The 24,645-nt window shown below is 43.7% G+C and overlaps 1 protein-coding gene across 1 annotated transcript in view; it reads right to left on the bottom strand.

Annotated features, from left to right (window-relative positions):
• CEP76 (centrosomal protein 76) overlaps positions 1 to 24,645 on the bottom strand; it is a 304,664-nt gene that overhangs the window by 74,046 nt on the left and 205,973 nt on the right. The window contains exons 7-8 of the mRNA XM_086965581.1: positions 23,374 to 23,502; positions 16,446 to 16,634 (exon numbers count right to left, since the gene is read on the bottom strand). Coding sequence (XP_086821707.1) covers positions 16,446 to 16,634; positions 23,374 to 23,502 — 318 coding nt within the window. The remainder of the gene's footprint in view (positions 1 to 16,445; positions 16,635 to 23,373; positions 23,503 to 24,645) is intronic.

Genomic DNA, 24,645 nt, shown 5'->3' with positions numbered 1-24,645 from the left:
GTATTTTGTTAAGTATTGATCCCTGATCAATTTATTGGGTTCGCTCTGGATCAATTTCTTGGTAGCAGGGGGGGGGGGCGTGGCTTAGAGCCCGAGGAGTGCGGAGGCAATGCGTGAGGCGCTCCGTGACAGCCGGCGAATTCCGCGGTTCCTGCTACCGCTTTGACGCACAGGGGACGGATTCGGCAGTCGGAAGGATGCGGGCATAATTCGATGCCCTCCACACCGTCGAAGCTGCGATTTAAGCAGACTTTTACCTCAATGTGAGTTCAGTCGCGGCTCTGCTTTTGCCACGACCGCCATTTTGTTTTTTTTATTTTCCTCTCATCTACACGCGACGCGTGTTTTTTCTTCAAATGAGCACCTGCCAGCTTTTCAACGATATTTTCTTGTGTCGCTAATGTGAAATGTGCCCAGGACTGTTTATTGCTCAGAATTTTACAGCGCACATGCTCATAGCTGGCTAATTTTCAAGTATATATTATGCGCTGAGTTATTTTTTCACTTCTTTGTGAGACAACCATTTCTCTGCTTCCTATTGCCAATATGATATTTCCTTATTTCATTTTAACATTGGTTTGACCTCTCTCCTGATGACTTTTGCTACCTCTTAGTCAATATCTCTTCATGGAAGCTATTCCACACGGGAACTTTAATGACCTTTTTATCATGCGCTGACAGGCTGCTTACTTTCTACACTGCGCCATCTGGCCTCTTCTTTTATTCCTACAGTTGGTTCTGTTTTTGAGCTTATTTTTGTGCCCTTCTGACGTATTTCTAGTCAATGTGACTCTGCAATTATTACAAGGGTACCTTATGGGCATTGCCAGACTGGCGCACTCATCTACCACTAAATCTCGGCGCGTCTTTGTTAAGAATTCGACAATTTTTTCTGAGTTCTCCAAATTTGAAGATTCCCAGACGTCTTCCGTTCTAGATTTGCAGACCACAATGGAGACCTCGGCGACGGCCTCTGGGAAAACAAATACTAAAAGGCTAAAGAAAGACCCTCCTTATCTGCCCAAACCTTTGTCCCCAATCTCCATGGAACTCTTGCTGGAGGAGATTAGAGCCTTGCGTCCCTATATGGAGGAAACCAACGCTAAGCTACAATTGATGTCCGATAACTGGTCTCAGCTAGAGACGAGAGTTTCCTCAGTGGAACAAAATGTCTCTTCTCTTAAAGAAACAAGTGCTACAATTCCCCAATTGCACTCCCAGATTTCTTCTCTTCAAAAGCAGGTTGAGGACCTGGAAAATCGTAACAGACGTAACAATCTCCGTATCTACAGCCTGGGAGAGGGCATTGAGGGGAATGACCCTATCGCCTTCTTCAAGTCATTTCTCCCTAAATTGCTGCATTTACCGGAAGGCACGCTGCTCAACATTCAGCGTGCTCATAAGTTGGGTCGGCTTCCCTCTTCTTCTTCACCTTCATCACAACCTAGAGGTGTTATTTTGTATTTCTTGGAATACACTGATCTTTTGAAGGTACTTTCAGCCGCTAAAGCTTCCTAAAAATCACATGGTCAGGCTCCTCTCTGTTTTTTGCACAGGATTATGCCAAAGCCACTGCAAATAGGCGCAAAGCCTTTTTGGACATGAGAGCTGAGCTGAGATCGATGGGAGCTCGTTATGGCCTCTTCCACCCATGCCTATTCAAAGTAACATATAATAATAAAACAACGACTTATGAAGATCCTGTCCACCTTAGAAGTTTTATCAACTCCTGCTCACCAACCAACATGGATCCATCAAGCTCTTCATCCTCATTCCACACTTGAGACTGTTTGTTTTTTCCATATATGACTCTCCTCAGCTTTGTTTTTTTCTTTTCTTCCTGTGGCAGTTATTTCATGTTCTGAAGTTCTTCGTTTTCTTGTATTATTGCTTTTATCAGGTTGCTCGTTCATAAAACTCCTGTTGCCCGTATTTATTGTTATTGATTCTTAGTAGTATTATTACCCCTTTTATTGCTCTGCTCTTTCTTAACTTTAATATCCTCTTTTTTTTCCCTTGTCTCCATAGGATATGTACCCTTGCCCATAGGGTTCCCCGGCTGCACGTCTAGACCTCTGTTGCCCTACCTACTCCAAGTGGTTCCCCCCCTCCTGTTCTCCTGCTTACGCTTTCCTGATATTTCCTTTTGTAGGTATGTCTTTTCCTTCCTTACCTGTCGTATTTTTGTTCCTCAGTGCACTCTTATCCCTCTTCTTTTCTTCCTGCTCCATTAACTTATTAGGTGTCGCTCTCTTTCTTTCGCTTATCCATGTTCCTTCTCTCTTTTTTCCTCCTTACTTTCTCATCCTTCTTTGCACAATATTACAGTCTTTTGAAATGATCTCTTTCTTCTACTTCCTTTTTTCTTTCAACTTTTTATTTATTTTGCATTTTCTACTTTCAATGGGTTTTTCTTGTAAGTTTATCCGATTTATTAATCATCTTTTGTATTTTATTGCATGTCGTTAAAAATTGTTTCATGGAATCTTAAGGGTATCAATTCTCCTATCAAAAGACAAAGAATTCTATCTAATCTAGCCAAATTAAATGTTGATTTTGCGTTTTTGCAAGAAACTCACCTCTCAGACACAGAGTCCGCTAAACTTAAGAGAGGCTGGGTGGGTGATGTTTATTCTTCTCCTGGCGATGGTAAACGCAATGGGGTGGCAATTCTATGTCGCAAATCCCTTTCCTATTCCCTAATTTTCCAGGAATCTGACACTGAAGGTAGATGGGTATATGTCAAACTATCACTAAAGGGTGTTCCAATCTCTCTCATTAATGTTTATGCCCCTACTGGAGGAAACCCCACTTTTTGGTATGTGATGTCTACACATATTACCAACTTTATAGATGACAATTTCATTTTAGCGGGAGATTGTAATCAATCTCTCGATCCCTTTCTCGATAGGAATTCCAAAATTCTTTATATTCCTAACAAACCCCACAAATTTTTTGCCCAGGCAATTTCGCAACACAAGCTCATTGATGCTTGGCGCCTTTGTAATCCCACAACGAAAGAGTTTACGTTCTACTCTCCATCTCACCATTCCCAATCGAGAATCGAATATATTTTTTTGTCCCGCAACATTGCCCAGACTCTTACCAATGCTGAAATCGGCCCCATCTTATTATCCGATCATGCCCCTGTCTCGATTAATATTGATATTTTGCCTAAAATTTCTGGACCCAAGAGATGGTGCTTTAACAATACTCTTCTCTTGGACCCTAAGTTCACTGCCTCGTTTATCTCCTTTTTTGATGAGTTTTTTTAGGTTAACGACACTCATTCCATGCCCAAGCACACTGTCTGGGATGCTTTTAAGGTGGCTGCGAGGGATTTTATTATTGGATATGTCGCAAAAAAAAAGGAAAATTGCCCACAAATTTACTGGTGATCTTCTTCAGAACATTAAGAGATTGGAGCACGCCTACTTTACTTCACATTCCCAACATGATTTGACAGCTCTGTTGCTGCTAAGATGCAATTTAACAAACAATCTACTGAAGATGCTTCCTTATATTTGTTGAGATCAAGTGCAAAATTTTATAGGGGCAAGAACAAAGCCGGGAAAATTTTAGCTAACTACCTGAAAGTTAAACATAATAAGTTAAATATCGAATCTGTTTATGATAGTAATTCTGATCTTAAACACAAGGATGCTGATATCTTAACTGCATTTTCTCATTTTTCAATAACTTCTATTCCTCTGAAACTCAACCCTCTTCCCAATCCCTTTCACATTTCTTTTCCAGCATACACAAACCCCAACACTTTCCCCTCGATCTAGCCTCCCTAGAATTAGATATAACCCAACATGAATTACTCACTGCACTTTAGCATTTGAAGAAAGACAAAGCCCCTGGACCAGATGGTTTCACTTTCGAATTTTACCTCCACTTCTCAAAACTATTGCTACCAAAATTGTACTCATTAATTGACTCATTTGTTTCCTTAGGGTGCTCTTCAGGTTCCCTCTCTGATGCTCATATTTGTCTCATTCCTAAGGAGAGGAAGGACACCAAATTTTGTAAGAATTACAGACCCATCTCTCTAGTCAATATAGACTATAAAATATTCGCTAAATCACTTGCAGCAAGATTAGACCTCTTGTTGCCTGACCTGCTGGGTGCGGAACAGTCTGGATTTGTCAAAGGGCGTTTTATCACTGACAATACCAGACTTTTATTTAATGTTCTGTCGAAATCTTCCCGGTTCCAACATCCCTTTGCAGCGATAGCATTGGATGCTGAGAAAGCATTCGATAGGGTGGAATGGACTTATCTTTTCTCTGCCCTCAATTGGTTTGGCTTTGGCCCTAAATTTATATCTTTAGTGTCCCTTCTCTACTCCAACCCACGTGCAGCAGTTTGTGCAATGGTTTGGTTTCCTCCTTCTTTAACTTGGGGAGGGGTGTCCGTCAAGGTTGTCCCCTGTCACCATTTCTCTTTAATTTAGCTTTGAAGCCCTTTCTTTCCAGGCTTCGTCAGCACCCCAACATTCATGGTTTTCAAACCCGCACTCTCATATCAAACTTGCCGCATACGCAGACGACATCTTACTCTTTATATCCAATCCCACTGAATCTATACCTGCCTTTTTGGATGAAGTAGGTGAATACTCCCTAATCTCCGGCTATAAATTGAATAATGATAAGTGTGAAATTTTGCCCCTAACGAAGTTCACTTTCAAACCTGATTTTAGTACCTCTAATTTCACTTGGAGTTCTTCTCACATTAAGTATTTAGGTTTACATATTACTCCCTCCATTTCAGACAGTATCTCTCTTTGTTTAAATAAATGTACTCAGAAAATATCAGATTTAACAGCCAGATGGCACCCTCTTTATCTGTCATGGTGGGGCCGTCCCGACACCATTAAGATGATGCTGACCCCTATAGTTCTTTACACGATTTCTAATATTCCTTTACCAATCCCCTCAAAAAATTTCCAAAAAATTAATTCATTACTATCCTCATTTCTATGGAACGGCAAAAAATCTCGGATGTCTCTCACTAGGCTAATCCACCCTAAGTCAGAAGGTGGAGTTACCTTCCCAGATTTTCCAGCTTATCACAAAGCTTTTCTTCTAAAACAAGTTTTTTTTGGCTACAAGATCCTGACACTCCTTGTCCTTTATGGGTTAATGTTGAACGTCTTTCACGTTCCCCCTTTTCTTTTGCTGAATATATCTCTTTCTCACGTAAAACTTTCTCATTATCCACTCCTTTACACAAATTCACAACCGAATTGCTGCTATCCTTCGCTCCTCCTCCCATTACTACAGTTGCCGACTTCCTCAATTCCACTATTTGGCACAATCAGAATTAATTAATTAATAATAAGCCCTTTTACTGGAAGTCTTGGAGACTAAAGGGATTACTTTGGGTTTCTCAACTATTTTCATACTCTACGTTTATACCTTTCGCAACACTTTGCCAATCTTTTGATTTACCTGCTTCCTTTGCCCGTAAATACCTTACACTCAAAGAGGCGGTAATGTCCACTCATACTCATCTCTCACAGTCCCATGTCCTTCCTTCACCACACTTACTCTTCACGGCTCCCTTCCTTTTTGCGCACTGAATCCAAAGCTTCTGCTATATACAAACATCTCCATGTTACAGAGTCCATTAGACCCAAAACTAAGGTGGAGGAACAATCGGAGGGCGATTTCGCCACATCGTGGGCAGTATCTCTATGGAATAAGGTCTAAAATTCGCAAAACATCTAGAGCAGCAACCTTGACACAATCCCTGTTCTTCATATACAATAGACTTCTTTTCACACCATATGACCGGAGCAAGAAGTTTCCTCCAGCCCCGGACCTTTGCTGAACCTGCTCTTACCTGCATGCCACTTTATTCCATATGTTATTCTCATGTACTGTTGTTCATGATTTCTGGCAATGGGTCTGGGCCCAAATTAACACAATCTTTCATACTCACATTCCACTCTCTTTCACTCACATTTTCCTAGGTAGCCTCTCTTCTTGCTGGGAGGACACTACACTCAAAGTTCAAATTATTGCCTTACTATTGGCTGTTGCATTCCAGCAGATCACAGTTAACTGGAAAAACGTTTCCAATATTTCCTTTAGAGCATGGTGGTATAATGTATGTCATAATCACAGAATGGATACTGCCTTTGTCTTTCCTATTCATATGGCGACGAAACGTAAGGAATTGTGGCTTCCTGTTACTCTGTACCTTGGGCCCCGAGCTCCTACGCCCGCTGTTAACACCCTACATCCCCCAACGCAACCTTCGTTCTATGGGGCATCACCTAGTCTTGGTTCCCCACACGAAGTTCTGCCGCATCGGAGAACGCTCATTCAGTCTGCTGGGAGCAAAGCTATGGAACTCCCTTCCCCTCCACATCCGTTGCCTTGACAACTTGTCCGCTTTTCGTAAAGCTATTAAAACTCACCTCTTCCCCCCCTGTAAGCACCCTTCTCCCCCTGTCTCAGTTGGTTATGATATGGTTCTTAGCGCCGGGACGCCCCGTCGCTGGGGCAGCTGTCGCGCTCAACAAATACATAACATAACATAACATGTATGTGCTAAACGATCTATTCATTTACAGCCTGCTCAACAAGAAGTTTCAAAACCTCCTTGATTACCCTTGATGTTCCTTGTATCTTTCTTTATTTCTGAATTGTTTCATACTTATGGCCCATTTATACCCTTGGCTTGGCTCTAAAACCCATTTTTTGTTATTATATCATCACTTTTGATGTAATGCTTCATTTAACTGTTATTGCTTCTTTCCTGAAACGTTTTTGTACTTTGTATTGACACCTAGCTTTTGACCAATAAACTACTTTCTGAACTTAAAAATTTCTGGGTAGCAGAGGATGGTTAAATTATTGATTAGTTTGGTAATGGTTATTGATTATATGTACTTAACATGAGAAGTTAGTGTCTTGTGCTATGTTGTCTAGAAGAACAGGTACAGAGCTGCCTAAGGAATCCCGGGAAGGAGGTTAGGATAGTGTGGTAAAGAAATCACACTGCAGAAGTACTTTGTCTGTTGTAATAATACTGAAAATCTACGCAGGGCTGTCAGTGTTATAATTAGGGAAATTTCGTATTTAAGTAGAGTCTTGGATTTAGCGAATGTTTCACTTTCGAAACTCTAGCAGTATCCCCGGGGGAGTAACAGGACACCTTTTATGCCAAAAAGTCTTCTTGTGAAACTTTGGCTTTATCCCTAGAGGAGTAATAGGTCTTCCTGGAGCTTGTTAGAGAAGTGAGATAACGCTGGTCGTTATTATTAATTGCAGTGTAAGGGAAAATTCTATTGGGACAAGTGAAAATGTCTATCTCTTTATTTAGCGGAACAGACAAGGTAGCATTGTCTTTATATGTTGTCACGAACTGATTTTGATTAAGACAAACTCCAAAAAATATTGCCGTAAGATTTTGTGAAGGGAGGGTCAGTAGTATGAGTAATACTGACGTCACAAAAGTCTGCGCTGGCATTGATCAGGTAGCGGGCGTGTGCTGAGCTCTGATTGGGCTTTTGGTGTGAATCGCACTAGAATTGGTAAAGACAGCAGATACGTAGAGAGCTATGATTGGACGGCTGGTGTGAGTTGCGCTGGTAAAGGGCAGAAATTTGCAAATAGGAAAAGGAGAATTACGGAGAAGTTTTGTTGTTCTGTTCATTGTGATACACTAGAATAAGGCGTTTGAGGAAATAGGATGGTTACAAATGGTAAAGAAATTCTTTAAAAAGAATAAGAAAATTGTTACTAGGGAGGGAATTCCAATTCCACCTCCAAGAACGCCCGTTGCACAAGTTACTTACCTTCGGTAACGATAAATCTGTAAGATACAGTAGTTAGTATTAGATTCCTTACCTTATAATATTCCTAGGCGTCAGACTGGATTCGGAAACCCCTCGCGCGCTGACGTCAGTTCTTATACATAGCTTTTCCGTGCCAGAAACGCAGAGCCATGATAAAAACTAACACTGGTACCATGAAACTAGGGCCCTGAAAGGGGATGACCTTAACCTTAGATATCGGTTCGCAGAACGGGGATGATGGGTGGGGCGGTAAGGAATCTAATACTAGCTACTGTTTCTTACAGATATATTGTTACTGAAGGTAAGTAACTTGTGCATCTGAAAGAAACAGGTTAGTATTAGATTCCTTACCTTAGAATAGATACCCCAGCAATACCAACCCCGGTGGTGGGTCTGCGAACCAATGAACACACCAGAAAGTCCTGGAGAACGGAACGGCCGAAAAATCCAGCTCTCCGGACTTGGCTGTCCAGGCAGTAGTGTCTTGCGAACTTGTGCAGCGAGGCCCACGTAGCTGCCTGACAGATGTCCTGCAAGGGGAATCCCCGGCCCAGGGCAGTAGTAGCCACCGTGGCCCAAGTGGAATGGGCCCTCAGCCCAACAGGAGGCTCCTTTTTAGCCAAAGAGTAGCATACCTTGATGCACAATACGACCCACCGAGAGATGGTCTGCATGTGCACCGCCCGATCTTTCTTAGCGCCCACGTAACCAACAAAGAGTTGGTCATCCACCCGAAATTGGCGTGTGCGATCCAAATAGAATGAAAGTGCGCGTTTCGGGTCCAGACGGTGGAGCCTCTCTTCCTCTTTCGAGGGATGCGGAGGCGGAAAAAGGTGGGCAAGGTGATGGACTGCCCGATGTGGAAAGCTGTGACTACTTTTGGCAGGAAAGAAGGTTGCGTCCGCAACACAACCATGTCCGGATGGAAAGAAGGTTTAGAGGAAAGAGCCTGGAGCTCACTCGCCCTCATGGCAGAGGTGATGGCAACCAGGAATGCAGTCTTCAGAGTAAGGAGACGAAGAGGACAGTTATGCAGTGGCTCGAAAGGAGCACACATCAGATAGGTCAGAATAAGGTTCAAGAACTACTGAGGCATCACGAAAGGAACAGGAGGAAACATATGAGTGATGCCCTTCAAAAAACTATTTACAACTGGGGACTTGAACAAAGAGGGCTGATCAGGGAGCCTTAAGAAGGCGGAAATGGCAGAGAGGTAGCCCTTCAGAGTGCCCAGAGCAGAGCCCTGCTGGGCAAGAGAAAGAAGAAAGAGGAGAACCTCTGAAAGAGGGGCAGAAAGGGGATCCACAGCCTTTGCTGTGCACCATGCCACAAATTTGTTCCACCTGCAGGCGTATACCGATTTTGTGAAGGGACGCCTGGCTGCCAGAATGACATTACAGACTTCAGGAGGCAAGTCAAATGGCCTCAACTGCCGCCGCTCAATCTCCACGCAAGTGGAGACTGGACAGGTTCAGGTGGAGTACCGTCCCCTGCTGCTGCGACAGAAGGTCCTCCTGAAAAGGCAGACGAATCGGGGGATCGACAAACATGCTGAGTAGCTCGGGATACCAGTATCTTCGTGCCCAGTCTGGAGCCACAAGGATGACTTGGGCCCGGTCGCGTCTGATCTTCTTCAGCACACTGGGCAGAAGTGGTCTAGGCGTAAAGGCGTACAACAGACCGCAGCTCCACTCGCGACGAAAAGCGTCTCCGAGCGAGTGCCACCTTGGAAATTCCAACGCGCAGAACTGATGACATTGCGCGTTCTCTTCTGTGGCGAATAGATCTAACCAAGGCTCTCCCCACTGCTGAAAGAGGCCTTGCGCCACGTCCGAGTTAAGACGCCATTCGTGATCCATCATGCACCGACGGCTGAGTTCATCCGCCCTGGCGTTCAGGGAACCTGCCAGGTGTTGAACCACCAGGGTCACACCCTGATGTTCCAGCCACTGCCAGAGGCGCAGAGCCTCCTGGCTTAGGGTCCACAACCCCACCCGTCCTGTTTTTTGCAATACCACATGGCGGTGGTGTTGTCCGTGAACACCTGCACTACACTCCCCCGGACAGAGGGGAGGAATGCCTTCAGTGCAAGTTGGATCGCCTGCAGCTCCAGAAGGTTGATGTGGAGCCGGGACTCCGCCGGAGACCAGAGGCCTCTGATCTCCGCCTCTCCCATGTGGCCCCCCAGCCCTGGAGGTACGCGTCCGTCACAACGACGTGCTCCGGTTGAGGTAGTGAGAGGGATCTGTTGGTGACCCAATTGCGGTCCGTGAGCCACCACTGCAACTGTCTTGCAGTGCCCTCCGAGATCAAGACATGGTCGGACAAGTTGCCCTGATGCTGGGCCCACTGAAACTTCAGGTCCCACTGCAGAGCCCACATCCGCCACCTGGCGTGATGCACCAGAAGGATGCAGGAGGCCATCAGCCCCAGAAGCCGCAGGGTCAACCTGACCAAGACTCGGGATAATGGCTGAAAGATCAGAATCAGAGCCTGAATATCCCGAACCCGCTGTTCGGGAGGATAAACCCGAAACTGCGCCGAGTCTAGAACCGCTCCAATGAAGAGGAGCTTCTGAGAGGGACAAGGTGTGACTTCGGCACATTGATGGAGAACCCCAGCAGGTGCAGGAGGTCGGCCGTAGTCTGGAGGTGGCTGCCGACTGTCTGGGGCGAGCCCGCCTTCAACAACCAGTCGTCGAGGTAGGGGAACACTGAAACCCCCAACCTGCGCAGATGAGCTGCAACCACCACCATCAACTTTCGTGAACACCGTGGGGCGCTGGTAAGGCCAAAACAGAGCACAGTAAACTGAAAGTGCTTGTGGCCTACCGTGAACTGCAGGTAGCGCCGGTGGGTCGGCAGGACGGAAATGTGGAAATAGGCGTCCTGCAAGTCCAACGCTACCATCCAGTCTCCTGGGTCTAGGGCAGCTAAGACCTGAGCCAAAGTCAGCATCTTGAACTTCTCCTTCTGGAGGAAGCCGTTACGTTCCGCAGGTCCAAGATAGGGCGTAGGCCCCCTTTGCCCTTCTTGGGAACCAGAAAGTAGTGTGAACAACAACCACACCCTACTTCTGGCCCAGGAACACGCTCGATGGCCCTTACCTGAGGACTTGGAGCTCGAGGGGTGGTGTCGATCCTCCGAGCCGGTCCCTCGACCTCCTTCCGGACCAAGACCTCGAGCGGCGTAGGGCCGACTGCCGGAGCTCGAGGCGCTTGCGGGACTGCTCCCGCCTAGCCTTCGACGTCAAAGCCCGGCAGTCGGGCACGACTTGTCATCGTGGTCGGGCCCCAGGCAATAAAGACACCGGCGATGGGGGTCGGTAACCGAAATCAGTCGGCTGCAGTCGACACAGGGTTTGAACCTGGGCCATCGTCGGAGTCATTCGACTTCGAAAACTGATCGAACAAGTCTAGTCAAAAAATGACTAAGGGTATCACTTTTTCCAGATCGGCGCTTGCTGGCGCAGTAAAAAGAAGAACTGATGTCAGCGCGCGAGGGCGGCGTCTAAGTACTCCGACGACGTCATCCCGGGGCCAACGACGCCAGACGCGGAGCCGCAGACGACGCCTACCGACGCGCAAGGGTACTGCTACGCAAAAGTTTCCGGATCCAGTCTGACACCTGGGGATATTTTAAGGTAAGGAATCTAATACTAACCTTTTTCTTTCAGATGAAAGTGAGCTGAGCACTGACAGCTGTTGGTGTGTGTGAACCTTGTGGAAACGTGCACTGATGGCTGGTGGTGTGTGTGTGTGCCTGGTGGAAGCGTGCACTGATGGCTGGTGGTGTGCGTGCTTTGTGGAAGCATGCACTGACGGCTGGTGGTGTGTGTGCCTGGTGGAAGCATGCACTGATGGCTGGTGGTGTGTGCCTGGTGGAAGCGTGCACTGACGGCTGGTGGTGTGTGTGCCTGGTGGACTGGAAGCAAGGGTCGCCCGGAGCCGGGCGGTAGCGTCTGGCCATGTTCCTATCTACAGGGTGACCTGTAGCAGGCCTGGACCAGGTGCCCAAAAGAACGTCAGACAAGGACGTTTTGCTCTTTCCCTGGATGGCGCTTTGAGTAACCATTTGTCCAGGTATGGGAATGTCTGGTGACTTTCTCACCTGCAAAAAGCGCCAACCAGAGCAAGACATTCAGTAAATATTCTCAGCCCAGATTTGAATCCAAAAGGAAGCACCTTGTACTGGTAGTGCTGGCCCGCAACTGAGAATCAAGAGTACTCTCTGTGTTTTTGATGAATAGGTATGTGGAAGTATACCTCTCGAAGGCCCAAGAACGTAAAAAAATCCCCTTCCTGCATCATCAGGAGGACTTGATGTGTGCCTTAAATCAATTTACGTACTCCCAGACTCCTGCTGTGACACATTTTCATTGTAGGACTCCTCACCGTCCACTGCTTCCTCTCCAAAATCTAATACTTATCTCACATCCAATTGAGTTGGGCTGTACGCTGTCCACGAGGCATAATCAGTAGCCTCTTTGTAGGTTTCGCCTGGCCTTAGCACTGCGAAGCAGTGCTCGCCCAGGTGAAATCTTATGATCCTACAGTATGGGGCTTTGTCCCGCCTCTGTCTTCCATTGGCTAGCTCCATAAATGGAGGCTGGCCATTGGAAGAGATTGGCTGTCAATCACTCTTTCCCCGTCGGAACGCGATTCGGGGGCGTTTCCGTGTCTTTTTTTAAGTCCCGCCCTCTCCTCTTCCCATTGGCTGGAATTTTACCTTCCAGCCAATGGGAAGGGGAGAGCACAGGCTCTTTCTGTGTGTTCGTTATTTATTATTTTACTAGGATATATATCCCAGAGGATGCGACGCTATTTGAACATAAAAGCTGCCGCCTTTGGAAGTGGACTACTAGGATTGGCTCAAAATCCAGCGTTTCTGAAAAAAATCGCCCCCCCCCCCTCCAACCCTGTGCATCAAAAAGGAATGTGACCATGAGTCATGTAAAACAGCAAAACAAATAGACGTGGTAATTTTATGTACGAAAATGCGGCAATACTGAACGATTTACCCTGTACGTAGTTTATGTTTTGAAAAGGCATATTTAAGCAAATGTCTGTACTCTTAAAGTTAACCGGACTCTAGTAGATTGGCTAACCATTTAGTTCAGACTGTGGGTAAACGTGGAAGCTCTGTGCTTGTTAACTGGACGAGGTCCCTCTCAAATATGGCCGCCATGTAAAGGAGGCTTCCTTAGTCCTCTCTCCATTATGAACATCCCGCCCTCGCTCTGCGTCCTCGGCAGCGGCAACGATCGTCCAACACTGGTTGTTGCTGTGGCGTTTGCAGGTGAGAGAAGAGGGTTGTAGGTTAATGCAAGCATGGGATGTCTGTAGCGTCGGCCTGCTATTCGTTTGAGATCGTGTTGCTGACAGAGTGGTTCTGTTTGTGTCCAAAGAGCTGCTCCGCTCCTCCTTGGCAGTTGGATGCAAGAGACCCTACTGTTAGACACTCAGAGTTCTTAGAGGATTGATAACAATAATAATATTTTTGAAGACCCCACACCTCCCCCGTTTAATATGGGAAGAGAACTCCATTGCTAGTTAACCCCACCCGCGTTATGGACGGCCGAGGATGCGGGTTTACTTCACTCCAGAAGTTAAAGTGATGCGAGCAAATGTGTTTATTTATGCGTTTTTATTTAGCGCAAACTTTACCCAAAGGTGTTAGAGCGCTTTACAATAGAATATTACATAAGGACTTCAGAGTACATGAATCACATAAAAAGAGAGTTGGTTGTGTGCAGATAAAACTCATTGTTATCCTCCTAACCTCCGTTTCTAGTCCCAAAAACCTTACATGAGAAGTGTATGCATGCATATTGAGAGCTAAGGTTTGATATTATAATTACATATATAGATATATCCCAAATGTACTTTGCAACAACTCTGAGAGGGGGAGGTCACTGCTTATTGTACACAGCTAATCCTCTGTTACAATGGATAGTGCTCTGCAGTTTCAAGATTCTATGCGTGAATGGGTAAGGTAGCCAGTTTTGAGGTCTCACCTGACAGCGCACATGCACGTTGCTGCAAGGGGTGTTGCTTACAGTAAAGGGCTTGGAGCCCGCCCATTGCTTATTATTTGTTTCCTTTTTTGTCAGTCTTATTTGCTGATTCCTAATTGCTCAGCGTGGATCTGGCATCACTTCCTTTTCAATGTGTGGAGTACAGACCAAGCACAGATTGATTCATTTTAATTAGTTTCCGACCACTGCTTGTTATAACACTCCGTTCCCATTAAGCCGCAAAAATACTAATGCAGCATGCCTCCCTTTTATGCAGCATCCATATATAATAAAAAATTAAAATTACCCGTCACAATCTATAATTTCGGCAATTTAAACAAAGAATTTAATGGCAAGTTTTTGTTGCACTCTTTATTTAATTAGTATTTATAAAACGTGTATTTATCTGTGGCCATAGTTGGGTATATAAAACATATGTAATTCTTACAGCAGTACTCATTGTGTTAACCTTAGTTGGACAACAGGCTTATTCATCCTTTTAAAATTTAAATTATTAATGTTGTCCACCACATAAGGATGAAAGGCTAGAGTTTACATAACAGGATTTGAACCTGTGATTGTAAGATGAAACACAGGCCCATATTGTCGAGGCATTACTCCACTAAGCCAGTACACTTTACGGTTGAGGGTTGTAAAAATATAACAATATGCTTTGTTGTCAAAAGTTCCATATTTGAGAATAATTTATACAAAAAACCCAATGTGAAACTTTTATACTTTCATTATACAACACAATAGCAGATTATATTTTTATTTACTTTCATGTTTTGCCTTTTGTGCTCCTTATTACTTATTATTATTATCACGTAGCCCTCTTCCGTGCGGATGTTATTCGCATGAACAAAGGATCACGTGTGAACACAGCTGTGAGGCTGCTAGTGGAATCTGTTGTTTTTATTCTGACTTTACTTGAAACTATCCCCAGTTGATTATTTTTTTTAAAAGTGCCTGCCCTTATAAGGAATACATACAATGACCAGTAATTGTTTACGGTAATATGCTCACATTTTGTTCCGTAAGTATGCAACGTTTACAGTGATAGAGCTCTTCGGCTCTATCGTTTTAGCTCATCACTATCTTTTCAGAAAGAACCAATCACTTGGGCCTTGGTTTTGTTCCTCGTCCCCCCCCATTTCTGTGTGTGTGTTTGTGCTCTGTGTGTGTGTGCAAATGCAATAGGTCTCGCATTTGTGAGAGATTAAGCTATTGGCATTGTAAATGACAATGCCATTTATTTATCTGTTTTCAAAACCAAAATTTGTCATTTACAATGCCAATAGCTCTAACTTTTACAAAGGCGAAACCGTTGCATTGTAAATGCTTGTTCTTGATCTGACTGCAATAATAGCAGTGTAGGTAAATCCGTCACCCTTAAAGATAAAAAACATTTTCTCCTATATCCTTTATCAGCTGCATGGTTCTCAATGGTGATGCCATAGACGGTGCCTTCCTCATCGACAATATGGTTGTCGTCGACAGAATGCACTGTCGTCGATGGTATGCTGGTTGTCAACTGTGTCATCATCGACGGTATCTTTGTTGTAGACGGTGGAGCTGAAGCCCTCAAGGTTTTCTTTGAACAACTCTTCTTTTTTATTACAGTTGAATCTCTGTAGCGCTTAGACTCTGCTTCGTCAGCAGAGAAGGTGCCTGCAAGTGCTATACCAAATAAATCATGCTCAGAAAACTAAACAAGTCTCCTCTTGTATGCTACCTTCATGAAAGGGCTTGGAGGGGCACGTATCACAGTATCTTCCCCTGAAGAGGAAGTCTCCTGTAGAAGGAGGAAAATTCTCTATACTCAAAAGAAATAAAGCCAGAGTCCTTTCTCTGTCCTTAAGAGTCTTAGTTGAGAAAGTCCTACAAATCTTACATTCTGCTGACTTATATTTAGGATAAAGACAATAAATGCAGAATGTGGGTCATTAGCGTAAATCTTCTTGCTGCTACAAGATAAACAGGTTTCAAAAAGATCTCTTCACTTTTTCAGCCATGGTGACAGTTGATCGTCAGACCAAAAGATCTCCCTGGTCAAGAAATTATAACAGTCTTCCCTAAAAACAACTCACATTACATTAGTGCTGAAGATAGGGCTGGTTCAATTCCAGGGCAGACCAAAAAGGAAACAATTTAAGGTTCACTGAAAAGTTAGAGCGGAGCTCTAGCAGGGTACTCACTCATATGACATGAAGAAATCTGAGCTATGGTGGACTCTAGGGGAGTAGGAGAGCTTAAGCTCACAAACTAATTGGCTGAAATGTGGGTTCTTTTAAATGAGGTAGGTGAACATACTAAGGTCATTTTACATCATATACTTTATGTTGTATATCTTACACTGTATACTGCTATTTTAATGTATTGAGGATTCCCAGGCTGATGGCGGGGAATGATTCAAGCATGTGAATATATGAACGATCCAATGTTGGAGAACGTGAAATTAAAGTCCTCTTTCATCCATTGTAGAAAGAACCACTAAAGGCAATACAGTTTGTAGTGTGTGCTACAATTATGCTGAAATACTAAAATAATTGGAATACATTTTACTCATGAAAAAGAATTAGAGATGATAAATCAACCAATACCATGTTCTTAGTACCTTATTTCTACACAAAAAGGCAAGTAGTGTGCACCACTGTTCATGTTTACCACCTCCTCCAACAACAGGGGCTCTTTCATAGCCGATGACATTAACAAAGCGTGCAGCTTGTCTAGGAGTGTCCAAGAGACGTCCTGCTCGCATGGGTCTGACAAATGAACATACAGGCCTGTTTACCCAGTTCTCATCCTGAAAAAGATTCATACAGTCAGTGTTTGATGAGCATTAGATAAGGGGAATCTTAATGATTAGATAAGCAACATGCTTTGAAGTAAAAGGCCTCCAAATAGACTAAACATCATGAACAATTACCTTCAGGTTTATTTCAGTACACCTAGCCTCCTTTACAACGATCTGGGAATTCCCTGCACTATTACTATAACACAGGACCAGAAAAGCGGTTTGTTTCAATTTAAGTAATGCAGTCAGTCACCCATAATAGTCAGAGTGAATCACAGTCGAAGAGACCCAAAGAGAGGCACTCCTACTAAGGAACTTGTCAGCATGAGTGGTTTATTTTAGAGGTTTCTGACTTAACGATTCTGCTGCTTTACATTACCTACTTCCTTTCCCTTCCCTTCTTTTAAAAAAGCCTTAAAAACCTACCTGTTCCCCAGAACAATGTAAATGGATCGGATGCTGGAAACATCATGTATGTGTCATAACAGTGTAAGCGCTAGGATGCCCGTCGGGTGACAGTTACAGCGCTATACAAGAACGCCTATACATACATACATACTTTCCACCTCATTCCTACAGAATTTGTCTGACATGCAAGGCTGTAAAACCACATATGTTTGCCTCAGAGGAGAGCAGGGAAGGTGTTGTGTAGAAAGGGTGCCAGGCCTAAGGTTACCAGAACTACCATCAAGGAAAAGTTTCTGACTGTTATTCCGCTGACCATCTTTCCTAACTGTTTTATAATCTGACCACACAGCCCCAAAGAGTTTGAAGGGAAAGACTGTAAACGCCGACCAGTGATGAAGCTGCATTTGTTCTTTCTGGTGAACTCAATGAGCAATGATCGCATAAAGCATGAAGCCGACATCACTGGCATAAAGACAATAGAAACAGGGCTGTCTTTGGAAGAAACACCAATCCTGACTTTATTAACACTTAGCCTAAGAAACCTCGATTCCTTAATCCCCATCTGACTTGGAATGTCCTCAGCCAAGGAATGCAAGGTCTATGAAAAATACTGGAAGGACTAACACTTGATAAGGTGAAACCCAGTTACAGTCCTGGCCTATAGCAAAGGTAGCTGCTTAAATTTCATTCAGGTACGTTAACAGAGAGCAGCCCCCACTCCCACGAAAGGAGCAAATCAGAGCAGAAGATTTACAAACCGTGGGGAGGGAGACAAGAATGGAAGTCCCATCCACCTCCCCGACAGAGGCATGGATAATCATGGAACACCCAGGGATTCAATGTATAGGAAGGTCAGAAATTCTGCCATACTGTCAAGTTAACCTGTTCCTTTCTTGGACTCTTTCCAGAACAAATATGCTGGTTCACCTCCAACAGCCCATCAAATAAACACATTCATGGTCTCCAAAGTGGGATAGTTACCCCATAATAGTCTAAGCTTTAGAGTTAAGGGCTACTAGGAATCTATGTGTGCCCGAAAACAAGTATGTGATGAGCATAAAAGGGGAATTCCTGTGGTCAACATATTAAATATGAGATCTCAAAGAACTGCAATGATACTAATGGATGAAACTGCTCACAATCTTAAGTACACTAGGCATAACTTACTGTGATGGTACTTTGAGAGTGTTCATTAGTTGGACTCCATGTTGTGAACATAACTGTGTGGCTTTTTATATACTATCTGCTTGAAACAACAAACATTCATTATGAGAGTCTATGTGATTTGTGACCATTACAGCACCATGGACACTAAGTCGCAACATTGTAAATTCAAGTATATATCACGATTCTACTGTTGGGTCAGTAATTATTTCACAAAAGTAATTTTTCTCCTGCTAAATATACTAAATACAATGAGTACATTTGGTACTCTTTGTCATACAAGTCTCTGACTTATATTGAAACAGATGTCCTTGCCATTATGGGACAAATGACCTGTTGCCCATTCCAGAACCGTTTTTATTTAATATTTTTATGGACAGGAATTTGGCAGCAAAAATCCACAGCGAACCTTGGAGTGTGTAATAGGTCAAGACAGTAAGGACTGGCTTGTATACCAAAAACACTTTTACAACATTGGTGACATAATTGCCACTGAGGCCCAGATGGGCCCTAAACATATTTGTAATCGACACTGGCTACCTGGGACTTATTATCATGTGGTCATCAGAAGGTTCATTGTCACATCCTACCCATCCCCCTTAATCAATAGGGGTAACCCAGACTTTCCCACATTTTTAGTGGCAGAAGAATTGCCTACCTGTGAAGCAGAAAAGCCTGCAGACATTGTAACAGCTTAAAATTGTGGCTTCTGATAGTTTATGAGGCCGACAAGTGGTCACTCAATTTACAGGGCTAGTGCGCTTTCAATACATATGCAGAATCAACACAGAATTCCTAATGTTAAATGGAGGTTGGGATGACCCGCCAGAATTTTGAGAGGTCAAATTATTTTTGACTTAGGAGGCGAATTTCCAGGATTGGGCCAAACACGGCTTCCGGGAAAGAAACCACAGCTTTCATATCCTAGCAAAATTGATACTTGTATAGCGCACCACTCACCCGCAAGGGTCTCAAGGCGCTTGTACGAATACCGCTGTGGAACCCATCCTGTTTTTACCTGTGAGGCGTCCACTCCTGGGCACCCCCAAGGTGGAGGCCAGGCATCCTTAGCGTTGTGGGGGCCGTTGTGGAGATTAAGCAAGCTATTGCCCAGAGTTGCAGAGTGGGACTCCATGACTGGAATAGGCACCGAGGCGAGAATTATCAGGTCCGGGGAATTTTGAGCCCAAGACCCGCCGAGGCGGGGAATTGAACCCTGGTCCAGGGCTAGACCTCTGCATCAGGGTCAGCCGCTCTAATCATTGAGCCACACTAGCTATCTGCTTCACAGGCCCATACATTTTCAAACTTCCATAAGGCACTTCTGAGAATCCTGTATTGAGAGAGACACAACAGACTGGGGAGGAGAACGCACAGCGAGCAGACTGACTTGGCCAAAGAACAATCTGAAATGATCAAATTAGCTGGAAAATCTGTTACGCTTTCTAAATCTTATTCAGAATACAGCCCAAGCGTTACGATCTCTACACCCTCTGGCAGTGCAGACTTACTCTGCATACCAAAATGAGACCGAGTTTCCTGCGGACTGTAACCAACAAACCCCCCATGCATTACATGCTGAAGGTGCATATTAGGCAACGATCAGTCCTGTGAGACTCACAGAATTACTTCTTATTAGTCGGTTCAAAAACTTTTTTCACCATGAATAAACACCCTAAGAATATATCTTTATAATCTTATTAAAATCAAAATCAAAATCATATCCTAGTGCGAACAATGTGTTTAGGTCTTACTTTAAAAACTAACCATATAGTGGCAACAACACTGACAAATAAACAGAATATAAGGAAACACTGCCTCTAACTAAGCTAGACTTAGCACCAAAAGGAGACTGTGCAAGTTTCTTAGACGGCCTTGCCTTCCACCCGCACACCTTAGAAGAACGGAGTTACTGTTCTGTATGAAGGTATCTGGTGTGTCTCTTTCTCTGTTCAGCTATGGTGTCCCCAGACAAGTTTATACGACCTGTCTGGCAACTCTATGTGCCTACAAAAACGGGGAATGGGGGGTCTAAGGGAATTTTTAAGACCAAGCCCAGGCTGTTATCCCCTAAAGTCAATTATAAACACACAAAAGCCTGGGGGTCTAGAATAGGAGTCAGAAAAGTACTCAGAGTTCATAAGGCTAAAAGCTACAAAAGTATGCTGAATAACCAAATAGTCTTATATCAAGTAGGTAACTTGGCGCATCAGACCACTTGCAGAAGTAGGTGAAACCCAAGGTCCAGGGATGGATTCCCATCAAAGTTATTCTATCTATCTCATAAGTAATGAGTTAGTCATAGCATGGTCCAGGGTATTTCGTCGTTCAGACCCCGGGTATCTGAGGATAATTTGAAAACCCATTTTTGTTCCCTGATAAACAGGTTCCCCCGAGACGTCAGTAATGTGAGAGGGTATGAAAGGCTTTTCCAAAACCGTCCAGGTGAAGTTAGTTTCACTGTGATTCTGTTCTATGAAGTGTTTAGTAAGTTTTGATACACTCTTTTTGCCCCTGAACGCACTTTTGTGCTCTAACATCCGCGTCCGAAACTTTCTCGTGGTCATCCCTACATATTGTGCTAGGCAGGGACAAGTGAGCAAATAGATCAGTTGTTGGCTGTTACAGTTCGAGAAACTCTTCAGAACCCAAGGGCGGTCTGTTCCTATGTCAATCTGGGTGGTCTTCGATGTTTGTGGTACCCTTTGACAGTGGAGAGGAGTAGAGCCACCCCTCTTCCTTCACAGAGAGTTTGCTTTTTCCTTACTTTTGTAGAGCGTGGCCTCCTTCACCCTGAGCTTGGTCCAGGAGAGGTGAGGTATTATGCCCTGCCACTATGGGTGAGTAAGGAATTTGCTCCTTGTATTTAATTAATCTCTTTTAACTGTTTACTAGTAGTGCGACCTGTTGCATTTACACCATTTTGCCCTTTTTTGTAGGTTAATGATACACCATTTGGCATGGAGGAATAGAAACACATATCCTTTATGTTTTTGATTTAATCACAGTTTATATGGTTATACAGTTCTGTAGTATGCACCAGCAGTAGCACAAATATTTATAAGAACAGAGGCCCTGAAGAAAGCCTTGGGAGGTTCCTTTCCCCCGTTTTGGCAGAAACGTCGGCCCCTCTAGCAGTTATTTGTTGACACTGCTTTTTTTGCGCTATTCTGTGTTTTTAATCAGAAAAAGGCTTACAGCTATTAAAGTTGCTTCGTTGTTAGATCTTTATTCCTTTTTAACTCTGACACCACTTTCACTTTGTTTGGTTTTGCACTGCACCTTATCCCATTGAGTGATCAAACGCATGGTCTACAGGCAATTGTGGGCTTTGATCCCAGTCCTACAGGTGGGTCTAGATGCAGTCTCAGTGATCAAGAGACATGCTAGCCCAACCATTGGATGACCAGATGATAAAATTTGATCACCTACAAGACTTTGATGGGAATCCATCCCTGGACCTTGGGTTTCACCTACTTCTGCAAGTGGTCTGATGCGCTGAGTTACCTACTTGATATAAGACTATTTGGTTAGTCAGCATACTTTTGTAGCTTTTAGCCTTATGAACTCAGAGTACTTTTCTGACTCCTATTCTAGACCCCCAGGCTTTTGTGTGTTTATAACTCTATTTGCCTGCCATTGAAAAGGAGAAGTTGCATACAGCTCTTGACTGTGCGACCTCTCAGCTTTCTGCTACCTGTAAGTGAAGATTCCTTTCTCCCTAACAATTGTCTAAATGCAGTTTGAATACTCCTTTCAGCTAGTTGAATGTTGTCAGAATAAGCAATCAATAGCATTTGAGCCTTTATGCACTTTCACCTACCTACACTTATGTGAAAGATAGTTGACTATTTGTATTACATATATCAAGGATTACTCATGCGCTCAAAACAAATACTGAACAATGTGAAACATTGTGGACGGTTTGAAAATAACTGTTGGCTACAACACTCAAACTATCAAAACATGACATTATATATTCCTGCAAACTGAGCTATCAGATTGTTCTGAAAGAAATACTAAATATATTCATGCAAACTTAACAAAACAAATATACAAAGAAACATGCAAGAAAACAAATAATAAACAATACTCAGCACTATGCATTTGTAATTGAAAAAATATGCATTTGAATCGATAATTATGAAACACAACAGGGGGTACTTAAATAAGAAAAGTATGAAGATTACGTCAAACTCATAGCAACCAAGCTACACCAGTGATTAAAGCAAATGGGCCCACAAAGGGAAAAACAAGCATCTTCACAAATGCTGCTGGAGGTGCAGGAGACATAGCTATAAAGTAAACAGGTTGTTTTGCTCCTAAATGGAACATACCGAGCAAATTAACTTACAAATAAGGCGGGTGCCTCATTCCTCCAGTTAGGGGTTTACTTGGGCTTCTATGCACTTCTTTAGCTTTAAGAATGATGACATCTAAACAAGATTTATCAAAATGATGCTGTGGTGGGGTGATTGATTTGTTCATAGCTGTAAACAAGCAAGCACCATAATCACCACTGGAATCATCACACTCCAAATGCATGTGTGATGATGCATGGGGAAAAAAACAAATAAGCCAAGTTACTGACAATAAATTAACCTAGTCACTTGTTGTCAGGCATGCCGCCCCAGGTCTTCTGCTTAGATATGGGGCATTATTTTCCTTCTAGACAATACAGCCTGATATTTTCATAGGGAGCCGTGCGAGCATGCACTTAACTACAATGGGGCAGGCCCCTTCTCAGCCTTACAGAATGATTTGCTTTTACACTCTGGCTATACATGAATTTATTTATTATTATTATTTATTTATTAATGACATTTATAGAGCGCGAACAAAGGCCCTTAGGCGTCTCGGCGCTAGACATATGTAGACAGATTCTCTTGTAAGAGTAAAAGTCCTTATGGTTTAGTCCAAGTCATTTTTAGTAATGGCAATATTTTTAAGCACAAACAACTCCTTGGCGGTGAGCGGTCAGAAATGCAGAATAGGACCACCAAAGACGTTCTCCAATATGTGTCAGATCACCGCTTCAGCTGGACCAAATGTTGCTCATGTGGTGGGCGACAGAAATTTGATAGGACTTTCAGTGTGTAACGGTCCATTATTAAGACAGTAAAGCAGTTAGAATTACTGAGAAAATGGTTTTCGAATCAAGGAGTACCCACCGTACCTGTGCAAAAATCTTTACCAGTCTTGTGCTATGTGATGGTCTGATCTGCAGATACTCCCTCCACCATTGTTTGGCATACACCAGAAACAAACGTTCCTTTTCTGCAGTCTTCTGGTGTTCCAATGCGAGCTGTTTGAAAAGCGAACCATTAATTTCAAAGATTTATTGATGGAGTTCACAGGCTGGAATTAAGCTCACTTACAGTCCAATAATAAAATCAACACTATGCAGAACATCTTACTCTTAGAAACTGGAAAATTGAATTTCAGAAAGAGATATCAAAAAGTGAATACAACGTATGCCACAGACCGAAAAGCAAGTACAGAAAAGTAACTGCATTAGATTTCTATTCTTAAAAATAAACTTCATCTTACTGCATGTCAAGAATCTGTCTACCAATCGGCAAACCAGCCATTTTAAAGAAATTAAAATGTATTTGCCTTTAGTACCTCCAGTGCTTCGTCCAAATATCCTTCCGTTACATTTCATGTGCTATTCACTTACCATGAAGGTAAACTGTGTCTAAGCTTTTTAAAAAGTAGCAATGCAGAAGAAACAAACTAAAAATCCCTTTACAATACTTTGAAAGAGGTGAAAATCAAGGTAGAATCAGGGTCTGTGGGCATCAATATTAAATAAAAAGCTTTAGAGCCTCAAAGAAAGGCTCAATTTGTGAATTTTTTTTTCAGAACAAATGTTATTGTTATTTTGCTGACGAGTTACATATGGGACACTGTCCCTCAACACACCAAAGGACCAGTGAGCAAATAATGAGTCATCTCATACATTCTGTCCGATCAGCATTTGGTAATAGAAAAAAAACCCAACTCCCATCTCCCTACTCCCCCTCCCGGGTCCCCCCCCCGCACCTCCACACAGCGTCTACATAGTCCAATGGCATAAGTTATCGTTTCACTAACAGTGTGTGCTCCTTTTCACCCACGGTCCACTAGTAAATGTTCTGCTCCAACGTCTTGCGGCTCGAGAGGCTCCAGCCACAGCCCTCTATAGTCCGCCCATCGCTTCCATATCTTAAAGTGCTTCCGGGGGCAGCCCCTGGCCTCAAACACTGGACGCTCCAGCCCCATACAATAGTCCAAACCCCTCCTCCACACTTCCAGCAAGGGGGCTCTGGGATCCTTCCAGGCCCGGGCTATATCGCGTTTGGCCACTACGAGGCCCAGGACTAACAGGTGACGTTTATAAATGTTGCCCCCAACTTGTTCCATGATATGTAGCAGGCCTAGCTGCGACGATCGGGGGAGGTCCCAG

The sequence above is a fragment of the Lissotriton vulgaris genome, chromosome 4_1 (genome assembly GCF_964263255.1).
Source record: "Lissotriton vulgaris chromosome 4_1, aLisVul1.2, whole genome shotgun sequence".
Taxonomy (NCBI): domain Eukaryota; kingdom Metazoa; phylum Chordata; class Amphibia; order Caudata; family Salamandridae; genus Lissotriton; species Lissotriton vulgaris.
This window is presented reverse-complemented; position numbering and strand designations above follow the sequence as displayed.